At 47.9% G+C, this 13,343-nt stretch overlaps 1 protein-coding gene across 1 annotated transcript; it reads right to left on the bottom strand.

Moving 5' to 3' along the window:
• Positions 1-12,120: 12,120 nt before the first annotated feature.
• LOC147102476 (armadillo repeat-containing protein 10-like) lies at positions 12,121-13,095 on the bottom strand. Its single transcript, XM_085965118.1, has one exon. The coding sequence runs from the start codon at positions 13,093-13,095 to the stop codon at positions 12,121-12,123; it is 975 nt and encodes a 324-aa protein (XP_085821244.1).
• Positions 13,096-13,343: the final 248 nt, after the last annotated feature.

The following is a 13,343-nucleotide window of genomic DNA, read 5'->3' as shown; positions in this document are numbered from 1 at the left end:
TGACCGTGGCGCTGGTCATGTCTGGGCAGGGGAAGGCGAATGGGAACTGGGAGTATTCGTCCACAATGTTCAGGAAGTAAACATTGCGGTCGACGGACGGGAGGGGGCCCTTGAAATCTAAGCTGAGCCGCTCAAAGGGCCGTGTAGCTTTGATTAAGTGGGCTCTATCTGGGCGGTAGAACCGAGGCTTGCACTCAGCGCAAGTGCGGCAGTTCCTGGTCAGAGACCGAACTTCCTCAATCGAGTAGGGTAAGTTACGGGACTTTATGAAGTGGAACAGCCGCGTGACCCCTGGATGGCAGAGGTCGTTGTGGAGGGTCTGTAGCCGATCCCCGGTGGCGCTGGCACACATCCCTCGTGAGAGGGCGTCAGGGGATTCGTTAAGGGCCCCTGGTCGGTAAATGATGTCGTACTCGAAGGTGGAGAGCTCGATCCGCCACCTAAGAATCTTATCATTTTTAATCTTCCCCCTCTGTTTATTATTGAACATAAACGCTACCGACCGCTGGTCGGTAAGTAGGGTGAAGCGTTTGCCGGCTAGGTAGTGGCGCCAGTGGCGCACTGCCTCCACGATGGCTTGGGCCTCTTTTTCCACGGAGGAGTGTCTGATCTCGGGCCCTTGGAGGGTCCTCGAGAAGAAAGCTACGGGCCGCCCCGCCTGGTTGAGGGTGGCTGCCAAGGCGAAGTCAGACGCATCACTTTCCACTTGAAATGGAGTGTTCTCGTCCACTGCCTGTAGCGTGGCCCGCTCAATATCCTGCTTAATGCTTTTGAAGGCGGCGTGGGCCTCAGCAGAGAGCGGAAAAGAGGATGCTTTCAAGAGGGGGCGGGCTTTGTCGGAGTAGTTGGGGACCCATTGGGAATAATAAGAAAATAACCCCAGGCACCTTTTCAGGGCTTTGGGAGTGTTGGGCAGGGGCAGCTCCCGTAGGGGGCGCAATCGGTCGGGGTCTGGTCCGATTTCCCCATTCTCCACCACGCTGCCTAGTATGCAGAGGCGCGTGGTGTTGAAAACGCACTTGTCCTCGTTGTAGGTGAGGTTGAGTTTTTGTGCGGTTTCCAGGAACCTCTCGAGGTTCGAGTCGTGATCCTGCTGATTGTGGCCGCAGATGGTGACGTTGTCGAGGTAGGGGAAGGTTGTCTGCAAGTGGTGGTCATCGACCATGCGGTCCATCTCCCTCTGAAAAACCGAGACCCCATTCGTCACCCCAAAGGGGACTCTGAGGAATTGGTAGAGGCGTCCGTTCGCCTCGAAGGCGGTGTACGGGCGGTCCTCTGGTCTGATAGGGAGCTGGTGGTACGCTGACTTGAGGTCGATGGTGGAGAACACCCGGTATTGGGCGATTTGGTTCACCATTTCTGATATGCGGGGTAGCGGGTAGGCGTCTAGTTGGGTGTACCTGTTGATCGTTTGACTATAGTCGATCACCATCCGTTTCTTCTCGCTACCCCTTACCACTACCACTTGGGCGCGCCACGGGCTGTTGCTGCATTCAATAATGCGCTCTTTCAGGAGCCTGTCTACCTCGGTCGCGATAAACCGCCTGTCCTCCCAGCTGTACCTCCTGCTTTTGGTCGCTATTGGCCGGCAGTTAGGGGTAAGGTTCGCGAATAGCAAAGGCGGCTTTACCTTCAGGGTTGCCAGACCGCACACTGTGAGGGGCGGCTGGGACCCACCGTACTTGAGCGTGATGCTTTGGTGGTTGCACTGGAAATCCAGGCCCAAGATCACGCTCGCACATAGGTTCTTCATGATTAATACTTTAAAATTATCGTATACAGTTCCGTTAACGCCCAATTGTACCGTGCAGTAACCCAGAATGGTCGATGTCTGGGTTTTATCAGCCATAGAGATGGTACCCTGAGCAGGGACCACCTTTAGGGAGAGTTGCTGTGCCAGTTCAGGGTGGATAAAACTCTCCGTGCTTCCACTGTCAATTAAACATTTAACCCGGCACCCGTTTACCTCGATGTCCACCATTGATTTGGATAGCGGGTGCGGCCTGGTCTGGTCCACTGTGACCGATGCCACTGTAGGGCCCTGATCGATACAAGATGGCGTCCACGCTGTCTGCTCATAAGATGGCGGACCCCACGAGGTCGGGCAAGATGGTGTCCAAGATGGCTGCTCCCACGGCGCACACGCGGCGGTGGCGGGTTTTCCGGCGGTTGGTTTTCCGGCGGGGTTCCCTCTGCACACCTCCCCGAAGTGCCCCTTCTTACTGCACTTAAAGCAGGTGGTGCCTTTCGCCGGGCACAGGTTTCTGGTGTGTTTTGGCTGCCCACAGAAGTAGCAGTTGGGTCCCTGACGCGTCGCGGCTGTCGTAGGGCTTCTGGGGGGAGAGCGGGGCCCCGCCGGTGTCAGGCTGCCGGGCGGGGAAGATGCCTTCCAAGATGGCCGTGCCCTCGGTGCACACGTGGCGGCGTGGACGGCGCGGGCTGAAGAGTAGGCGTCCGAGTTTCTCTGGGCCACATCCAAGGATCGCGCGGTGTCCGCAGCCTGTTTCAGGTCCAACCCCGTTTTTTCCAGCAGTCTTTGCCGGATGTAAGTGGAGCTGAGGCCTGTGATAAAGGCATCACGAACAAGCTCGTCAGTGTACACTGCGGCTTTTACATCTCGGCACTTGCAGTCTTTGCCAAGCATTTTCAGGGTGCTTAGGAACTCCTCCACCGATTCCCCAGGTCGCTGTGCGCGAGTAGCGAGCAGATGCCTAGCATACACCTCATTCGTAGGCTGCTGGTAATGCGCCTTTAAGATGTCGCAGGCGGCCAGGTACGTATCGGCGTCTTGGATGAGGGGGTAAACCCGGTGGCTTACCCAATTCCGCAGAATTCTGAGTCTCATCCTCGCAGCGTCCGTAGCGTCTTTGACGGCTGCGGAATTGTCCAGGAAGAATTCCATACACTCAAACCAGTGTCCGAAGCGTGCTGATGCGTCCGGAGCATGTTGATCCAAATCCAAACGTTCGGGTTTCAGGAGTTGATCCATAGTGTTGAAAAATAAGTTAATAAAATTGATGTGCCTCAATAATTCCGAGACTCGATGTTAGCGAAACAAAACAAGGCTTTTATTAACTTAGAAAGTAACACGTAAGAGAGAGAGGTATCTTCCTTCTGGAGACTGAGGCCAGACTGAGCTAGCTTACAAAAGGGGCCAGGTATGGGCGGAGCCCTACACACACAGCACATTCCAGCACATTCCAATAAACAATACAATGAGGACTGGGGGAAGGGAAATGACACTGAAACCGACCACAGTCACAGGCAGTGATGAATGGAATATTTCATCTCACACCCACCAGTCCCTCCACATCATCCCCATTAGATTCGGGTGGTGAGGGGACATCGGGATGAGACCTGGGAATTATAATTGCCCAGGCCTCGCACTCCTGGGGGTCGAACGGAATCGCCGCCTGATTCAGCCCCCACGATTCCCGCTCCAGATTAAAATCGAGGCTGAAGTGCTTGGCTCTCTCACTAATACTTTTCACTTTTGCATTTGCAAGTTTCCCCACAAGATATCAAATCCAGGGAACTGGGTAGTAGAGTGAGTTAGGGACTGGTCTTTTCCCCACTGGGTCCTAAATCTGAACGCAGCCTAGGCTGATGGAATGAGAGTCTCCTACCTCTGCTGGCCTTAAAGGGCCATGTGAACTGAGTTTGGGCTGTCTCAGCCTATTTCCTGGTGGCCTAAATTGTGACAGGATTTTCTATTTTAATTCCAAACTTGATCTACATTTCTGTCTTTTCAGTTTCTTCCAAATGACTTCTCTTTACCTTGAGGGAGAATGTCACTCTCTTAGCTCGCCCCATGTTCCTTAATTCTCTCATTTCTTTAATACCTCTTCCCTTTGCCCGACTCAGACGACCTTTTACACCATCTAACGATCATTCCAACAATATTTCCTCACGTTTTTTTTCCTGTGCCCCTCCCCTATTGTCTGATTCTATTAAAATGCTCGTTCATCTGAAGCAGGTTCTGCCAGATACGTTGGCCTACCCAGTCTCTCCTCAGATGTTGTGTCTTACCAACATTTTCAGGTTTTGTTTTAAAGTCCCAGCTATTTGCATATCTTATTATTAGCTCCAAGTGGGCACAGGCCCACAGCACAAAATGTAATGCCACAAATGTAATGCCCTATTTAAGAAGGGAGGGAGACAGAAAGCAGGAAACTATAGACCAGTTAGCCTAACAGCTGTCATTGGGAAAATGCTGGAGTCCATTATTAAGGAAGCAGTAGCAGGACATTTAGAAAATAATAATACAGTCAAGCAAAGTCAGCATGGTTTTATGAAAGGGAAATCATGTTTGACAAATTTGCTGGAGTTCTTTGAGGATGTAATGAGCAGGGTGGATAAAGGGGAACCAGTAGATGTGGTGTATTTGGATTTCCAGAAGGCATTCGATAAGGTGCCACATAATATTGCACAATTACTGCACAAGATAAGAGCTTACGGGGTTGGGGGTAATATATTATCATGGATAGAGAATTGGCTCACTAACAGAAAACAGAGAGTTGGGATAAATCGGTCATTTTTCGGTTGGCAAACGGTAACTAGTGGTGCCACAGGGATCGGTGCTGGGGCCTCAACTATTTACAATCTATATTAATGACTTGGATGAAGGGACCGATTGTAATGTAGCCAAATTTGCTGATGATGCAAAGATAGATGGGAAAGCAAGTTGTGAAGAGGACTCAAAGAATCTGCAAATGGACATAGGCAGGCTAAGTGAGTGGGCAAACATTTGGCAGATGGAGTATAATGTGGGAAAGTGTGAGGTTATCCACTTTGGTAGGAAAAATAAAAAAGCAAACTATTATTTAAATGAAGAAAGATTACAAAATGCTGCAGTACAGAGGGACCTGGGGGTCCTTGTGCATGAAACACAAAAAGTTAGCATGTAGGTACAGCAAGTAATCAGGAAGGCAAATGGAATGTTGGCTTTTATTGCAAGAGGGCTGGAGTATAAAAGCAGGGAAGTCCTGCTACAACTGTACAGGGTATTGATGAGACCGCACCTAGTGTACTGCGTACAGTTTTGGTCTCCTTATTTAAGGAGGGACATACTTGAATTGGAGGCAGTTCAGAGAAGGTTCACGAGGTTGATTCCTGAGATGAGGGGGTTGACTTATGAAGAAAGGTTGAACTGGTTGGGCCTATACTCATTGGAATTTAGAAGAATGAGAAGTGATATTATTGAAACATAGAAGATACTGAGGGGGCTCGACAAGGTAGAAGCAGAGAAGATGTTTCCCCTCATGGGGGAATCTAGAACTCGGGGGCATAGTTTCAGAATAAAGGGGTTGCCCATTTAAAACTGAGATGAGGAGGAATTTCTTCTGAGGGTCGTAAATCTGAGGAATTCTCTGCCCCAGAGCGCTGTGGAGGCTGGGTCATTGAATATATTTAAGGTGGAGATAGACAGACTTTTGAACAATAGGGAGTGAAGGGTTATGGGGAGCGGGCAGGGAACTGGAGCTGAGCCCAAGATCAGATCAGCCATGATCTCATTAAATGGCGGAGCAGGCTCGGGGGGGGGGGGGCAAATGGCCGACTCCTGCTCCTATTTCTTATGTTCTTAAAACTCCCTACAATTCAGCACACGTCTGTCCAAGATAAGAGTAATCTAAAAGGACAGGTGACGCAGGAAGTGGAAAATTGTTTGGGATAATGATACACAGTAGGAGGGAAGGTACATATTTAAAGCAGAGTAGCAGAAGATTTACTACACAACGTACAAGATATTGACAGTGAGCCTCCTGAATGGAAAAGTGTTTCCTTCTCAAGCAATAACATTCCTTGCCTTGATGAGCACAGACTTTGTTGATAAATAACACTTAAAAAAAATCATATCCAATAGTTGTAGCAGAGATCAGAACTATGGTGCACGGTGTTTATTTGAAACCCAAAGCTTCTCTTTAATCTGACAGCAAATGGTCAAAGTTCTCACCTTATCAGTCATAACAGATGTGCAAAAGGAACAGGCAATGTTTGCGAAAGTGACCTAAGAAAACATTCTGCCGTGCACGAAAACAGGGAACACGGGAGGTCAAATGATTTTACAAACTGCTACGTGGCCATATGTTGCTGACTAAATGCAGTTATTTCACAAGAACCTCGGAGTTTAGTTATAAAGCTGCTGCAACGAGGCTAGGTCAATTGAAAATTTCAAAACGGAGATTGATAGATTTTTGTGAGGCAAGGGTATTAAGGGTTACGGAAACAAGGCGCGCAAATGGAGTTAAGGTACAGATCAGCCATGATCTAAGTGGATGGCAGAACAGGCTCGAGGGCTGAATGGCCCTACTCCTGTTCCTCTGTTCCTTCCCCCACCCCTCCCTTTTTACTGGAGGCACTGAACAATGTTCCCTTTAAGCTGTGTGGCCGCGCACCATTCCAGGGGTCCCGTACAGCCGGTGAGCCAGCTTTTAAATTGAAATAACTGTGCGTGCGCTGTATTTTGAATGGACCGTGCAGCTCGTTAAAGGGGCCGCGCGGTCCAAAAAAAAACAATTACAGGGAACATTAGCACTGACCCGTGCTGCTGTATAGTTCCACAGGAGCGGCAGCCATTTGACACCTCACTGAAGCAGGCAGTCTTCATGCGTGAACCTGAGCTTTGAGAGTCGTGACCTGTTCAACAGTAAAGGTGAACGGGGAGGAGGAGCACCACAGCCAACTGATATCCACTTGTGCACTTTTGAGCAGATTTTAAGTTGCAGTTAGGCGTGGGAAGTTTTCCCCTCTCAAGCCTAGGAGGAGCCCTATCACCACAAAGCCTGAGACCAACTAACAAAGCAGAGACCCTGGATTAAAACTGGAGTCTTTCTGGTCTGTATGGCTAAGGATTACACCCGGCAGTGCATTTACCTGCCAAGCCACCGGGGGAGCTGTTGCAAATGCTTCAGTTTAAACCAATGGTGCATTTTAGAAATAACAACAGAAAATGCTGGAAAAACTCAGCAGGTCAGGCAACATCCGTGGAGAGAAATTTGAGTTGATGTTTCGGGTCGAAACCCTTCTTCAAAAACACAGGTTGGCTGACATAGGCAAAGCCTGGGCCTAAAATATGAAAGGGTCTTTCCCCCCTCCCTGCCCCCCCCACCCCCTCCCCCCCCTCCAGTGACTTTTATTGCTTTCTTCCCTCAGCCATTCTAGGAATGAGAATACATTTGGGCAGCCAACTCCCAAGGCTCTGCTACAGGCACTTTAAAAAAAAAAAATTGTTTCTGGGAATGTGGGCATCGCTGGCAAGACCAGCATTTATTGCCCATCCCTAATTGCCCTTGAGAAGATGGTGCTGAGCCGCCTTCTTGACCCAGCAACGATGAAGGAACGGCCATATAATTCCAAGTCACGATGGTGTGTGACTTGGAGGGGAACTTGGAGGTGGTGGCATCCCCATGCACCTGCTGCCTTTATCCTTCTAGGTGGATGAGGTCGCGGGTTTGGGAGGTGTTGCCGAAGAAACTCTTGAGTGGCTTCTGAGGAATGTTTGAGATCACAAGTGCCTGCCTTCCAATTTGTCCCTCCTTTTTGTGAGGAATTGCCTCGCCTCTGCTGGACACTTCCCTCTCCGCTAATGACATTTAAAAGAAAAACCCAGAACAAAATACAAGAAATAAGTTTTGCCCAAAATGTACCATTTGTTTCTTTTTTTTAAATCATTACATAGGATGCCAGTGAATTCCCTGTACAATGAGCAGCCAAACATCCCTGTTGGCGGGGCTGTGAAATGAATTTAACCCCGAATACTACCCTCAAGTAAATTAAACCCCCAATAATAGAGAAAAAAACCCAACTGAAATGCTGGAAATGGGCAGCAAGTCAATCAGTCGCTGAAACATTGCAACCCTCCATTAGAAGTGGTACAATCTAGTTGGAGAAGGCCCTGTTACACAGCTGACATGGACTGGCCCCAAGGGGAGGAGAGAGCATCAGGTAAAAATCAAGAAATCCCCAAACCAGCCAACACCACTAACACAGATTAACTGGTCCGTCATCTATCTCTTTGCTGTTTGTGGGGCCTAGCTTTGCGCAAATTGGCTGACGAATTTGCCTAGAAAAACAACAGTGACTACACTTCAAAAGTAATTAATTTATTGTGAAGCGTTCTAGAATATCCCAAGCACATGAAAAGGTGCTACATAAATGAAAGTCTTTATTTCACAAAACACTCTCAAGCTTCATCGGCGGAAGAGGTTAAAAGTGTGATTAGCTGAAACTGATTTCATGTCAAAGATTACATTGCTCCGTCTAGGGGAGATCTGGGCCATGCATCCAATTACTGTAAAAATAATCTTCACAAGTATTAGGTGGATTTGTTCAGACAGAAAACACTTTGGGAAATTAAGTTCTGATGAGGAGTTATACTTGAAACATTAACTTTTCCCCCTTCTCCACCGATTCTTCCTAGCCTGCTGAATGCATCCAGCATCTTCTGTTTTTGTTTGAGAAAATCAGTTTACATTAACAATGCATTTGCTATAACAATGAATATGTTGCCACATGTAAATTAGATCTAAAATCTCAAAGGATATGAAATAGGAAGCACATTCTTTTCAATGTCTCAATCTTCTATTGTTTTGTTACATCACTTTGACTTTGAGCATGTAGAAATGTCTGAAGTTAGTGTTTCAATTAAACAACAGACTGGCAAAGTCAGCCAGTCCGCAAGATGGGGGTTGTAAGCAGAGGCCAAGTTGCTGAATGTGTTAGTTCTTTATCTTCAATGCATTGTTATAACACAAGAGTAATATTACACCAGGCTCCCGAATGAAGTCTTCACGTGTCTCACTGGATCTCTAGAGCAGAACATCATGGCATCGAGAAGGGGCAATGCCACGGAAAAAAACTTCTCAAGTACTGTCTTTGACCAGCAGCATTAAAACATCAGTCATTGTACACAATCTCTCTTCCCCTTTTCAACATTTAGTACATTTAGCAATTCAGAAGGGCACACATCATAACCTCTTTACAAGCGCTGGCTGGCCTGCTGTGTGTTTTCAGCATTTTCTCCTTGTTTCACTGAATAACACGTCTGGAGACTGGCTGGATGGTGCCATCCAGTGGCTGAACTCATTTATGTGATAGTGAAATCTCACAATGGTGTGCAGCTTGAACCAAAAATAGAAGAACAAGTGGAAAATGTACAATATAATTCAAATAATCAACTCCTGTTGCGCTCAGTTGGATTGTTATTGTTCATGTTATATCACCAGCTTTCATGGAGAAAGTTCAATTTTGTCACTCTATTCATCGCATTCCATAATAAATGTAAAATGGTGCATGAATCCGCAGGTACGAGTGCAGTATGATAAATGATCAGAAGCTGGCTGTCTGTGCCAGTGTCTTTATTTAATATACAATCTCTTGCTTGTACTTTCATATTGTCATTAATACTGCATTTTTCAGAGGGAAGGATGGAACGTATATTTAGAAACATCAGGCAAGCCTCAGATTTCAGTCAGACAGTATCCTTTGCCATCCTAGTCAACTGAATCTTTGTTGCTTATACCCAAGCTTTCCTCAATTTTAAGCATATCTTCTTGGTCAATAAATAGATCAGATTTTCCTTGCCCCCACAGCTATTGCTTTACTGAGGGAGTGCTGCACTGTCGGAGGTGCCGTCTTTCGGATGAGACGTTAAAGCAAGGTTACATCTGCCCTCTCGGGTGGACGTAAAAGATTCCACGGCGCTATTCGAAGAGGAGCAGGGGAGTCCTCTCTGTGTCCTGGCCAAAACCTATCTCTCGACCAACACCTAAAACAGATTATCTGGTCAGTTATCTCCTTGTTGTTTGTGGGAGCTTGCTGTGCGCAAATTGGCTGCCGCGTTTCCTACATTACAACAGTGACTATACTTCAAACAAAGTACTTCATTGGCTGTAAAGCGCGTTGGGACGTCCTGAGGTCGTGGAAGGCGCTATATAAATGCAAGTTCTTTCTTTACTATCCAAGAACATGGTTTTGAAAATCATTGGTGATTTGGTTTGCTTATGGAAACCATAGTTTTGCTCTTAACACAAGACCAAACCACAGCTGTCACTGACTGCATGGAACGTTTGGCAGGTTGCAATAGGCTCAAGGAGGGGCCTGACTGAGGCCAACCCAGATCTGTGGCAATTCAGTCAAATTCTACTGATGGTGATTCTTTAAGTCAGTTCTCAACCAATGACACCCAGCACTTTCATTTATTTTCCTGTTCAAAAGAAAGACTTACATTTATATAGCGCATTTCACGACCACTGGACATCTCAAAGCACTTTACAGCCAATGAAGTACTTTTTGAAATGTAGTCACTGTTGTAATGTAGGAAACGCAGCAGCCAATTTGAGCACAGCAAACTCCAACAAACAGCAATGTGATAATGACCAGAGAATCTATTTAGTGATGTTGGTTGAGGGATAAATATTGGCCAGGACAATGAGGATAACTCCCCTGTTCTTCTTCAAAATAGTGCCATAGGATCTTTTACGTCCACCTGAGAGGGCAGACGGGGCCTCGGTTTAATGTCGCATCTGAAAGACGGCACCTCCGACAGTGCAGCACTGGGGTGTCAGCCTAGATTTTTTTGTGTTCAACTCTCTGGAGTGGGACTTGAACCCACAAGCTTCTGACTCAGAGGCGAAGGTGCTACCCACTGCGCCACAGCTGAGAGCATGTTTTGAAGATATTGTGGCCTTTCCTGCTTCTTTGGTTCTCCCTGCTGGCTGAAGACCTGTTCCCAAGACCTTTGCCAATGTCTCTCCGGCAACCAGCAATTCAGTGTGTGCCTTGTCTCCTTCCCTACAAGGCAGCTCCTGGCTCCCCGCTCAGCTCCTCACCACAGCCTCATGGCTGAGCTCAATTCTTCATTGTGTGGCAAGTCCGGGCCTGGGCTCGCCTTCTACCACGTCAAGGTGCAGCATCAAACAGAACTCTGCTCTGTGACCACAATCTGTCTCCAACACCCCCAACACTGGGAGTTTGCAATTCAGCTGGGAAGATGGCAAGGAGAAATGATTCACCTCTGCGTAGGTAGCGGGCAAAGGTCATGGTAAGTTGTGAATAGCCTCAGTCTGGTGCAGCTGATGTGTGGCAGGGCAAGGGAGACATTTTAAAGAAATTGCAATTGAATTATTTCTCCCAGTTTCTCAATGCCGTTGACGATGGTCTCAGTGGTTGAACTGGGACACGTACAGGATCCTGCCTCATACCATCAGAGGCATTTACCCTGTATTTCAAAAGTCAAACAGAGAAAAAGAGCCGAGGAGCCTCACACCACAAGAGATTGGAAAGATTCCTGCCTTTAGGGGAGGAGAAAGCAGAATTTCCTCTAATATTTTTTGGGGTGGGATTTTATCCATTTGTTTCCTTTACAATTATTTATCACTCTCCTCTCCTGTGAGGTTATTCCACCTTCCTCTCCACCATCTTCCTCCCCATCTCCCCCGGCATCCTTCCCCCCGCCGCCCCCCTCCTCCCCCAGCCATCCACCCTCCCCTCCCCCCCACCCCCAGCTCTACCCCCTCCCGTTCTGCCACCATCCTCCCTCCCCCCCAGCCCTCCTCTCCTCCTCCTCCTCCCTTCGCCCAGCCCTCCTCCCCTCAATCCCTCACCATCCTTCCCCCTCCTCCCTCCTCCTTCCTCCTCCTCCTCCTCACCCCCCCACCCCCCGGCCCTCCTCCTCTTCCTCCCCGCCGGCCCTCCTCTCCTCCCTTCCCCCAGCCCTCCTCCCCTCAATCCCTCACCATCCTTCCCCCTCCTCCCTCCTCCTCCCTCCTCCTTCCTCCTCCTCACCCCCCCGGCCCTCCTCCTCTTCCTCCCCGCCGGCCCTCCTCTCCTCCCTTCCCCCAGCCCTCCTCCCCTCACTCCCTCACCATCCTTCCCCCTCCTCCCTCCTCCTCCTCCTCTTCCCCCCCCTGCCCTCCTCTCCTCACTCCCCAGCCATCCTCCCACCATCCCTTCTGCCCCTCTTCCCCGCCATCAAGGGGTTAAAACTCAGCTGTTTACTTTGCAGCATGGCTCTCCAAATGGGCTTCTGCATTTAAAAAGACAAATCACATTGTTATTTTATGCTCCTTTATTTTCTTTTTTTTAATAAAAAAAAGTCAATTCTTTCACACACACTTCACCTCACCCTAAGTTTGAGACAATCCGAGCAGCCTGCAGCTTAATTCTGTCATCTGGGAAAGCCATTAAGTAGATGAGCCTGCTCGAAAACTGGGAGCTGGGACCAAACAACAGGACAAAAATGGAGTCCTCGCAGTATTCGTGCTTTTTCGACCTGTAGGGGAGACTCTTACTGATCTCATTCAGATTGCTTATAAACAAGAGGAGATCATTCAGAACATCCTGCCGTTGAAAATAATTAAACAGGAAAAGGAAGGAAGCTTGAACCTGCACATTGAGTATGTCGAATGTCATCTCCAGGTTTGTGGAAAAGTTGTTGAGGATTTGCAACACTTGGAACTTTATGCTGGACGACCCCGTTTGCAGCAAGTGGAAGAAGTCTGGGATTACATGTTTCAGCATGAAATGGTTCTGGTGACAGTGGGACATCTTGGTGAGGAACCTCAGACATGGCAACTGTTCAAACTCTTGGAATGTCGAAGTGGTCAGTTTTAGGACCTGAGGGATATATTTTACCAGCAAGTCACAATTGATGGGATCGTTACTAAGGAAATTGAAAACCGTCACAGCGCTGGCCTTGATATAGCTGAGCGGATCATCCAGTGATTCCGCAATGATGGAAATGCCACCTTCAGAACGGAATAGCTCCTGGCTGGTCGAAAAGCCAGGGATGCGATAAATACTCGTTAGGATAGTTCCTCTAATAACAGGATCTTTACTTTCATGAAGAATAGTCAAAACTGTCTTCAGGTCCTGAAGATTCATCTTGACAGAGTTTGTTGAAACAGAGTGATCTCCCACAGCGCCAATACTGTCCAAGGTACTATTCCCGCACTTGTCAATAAGTAGGTCTTCATCATCTTCCTTCGGAGTGACTAGACCTGATCGGATAGCTTTGTATAGTAAATATGCAGCTCCTGCACCTGTTAGAATCCCTATTAATTTCTTCCTACACGTCTCATCAAAGAGCTCCCCCATTTTAAATTGGTATTACTTCCCCCCTGTTGCCAAATTCGGCATCAAACTGCTGCAAACTCTGCACTGCTCAATACATATTGTTCCAATTAAATCTTGCATTCTGCGTATGCTACGCCTTTCAAAGTTTTGCAATAATTGTGTCACAATGATCCCTGACATCATAATAGGGCACATACATGATACAGCAATGACAAGTTGATTGGATAGCTTTACAATTAATAATGGCCCAGTGACCAATACAACACCAC

This window comes from Somniosus microcephalus, chromosome 22, assembly GCF_052327205.1.
Source record: "Somniosus microcephalus isolate GS21.2 chromosome 22, FLI_Smic_1.0, whole genome shotgun sequence".
Lineage (NCBI taxonomy): Eukaryota > Metazoa > Chordata > Chondrichthyes > Squaliformes > Somniosidae > Somniosus > Somniosus microcephalus.
Note: the sequence above shows the minus strand (reverse complement) of the source record. Positions and strands in the feature narration are given on the sequence as shown.

Bases quoted from the DNA above. Each gene is read 5' to 3' on its own strand.
- LOC147102476 (XM_085965118.1), bottom strand. From the start codon at position 13,095: ATGGGGGAGCTCTTTGATGAGACGTGTAGGAAGAAATTAATAGGGATT.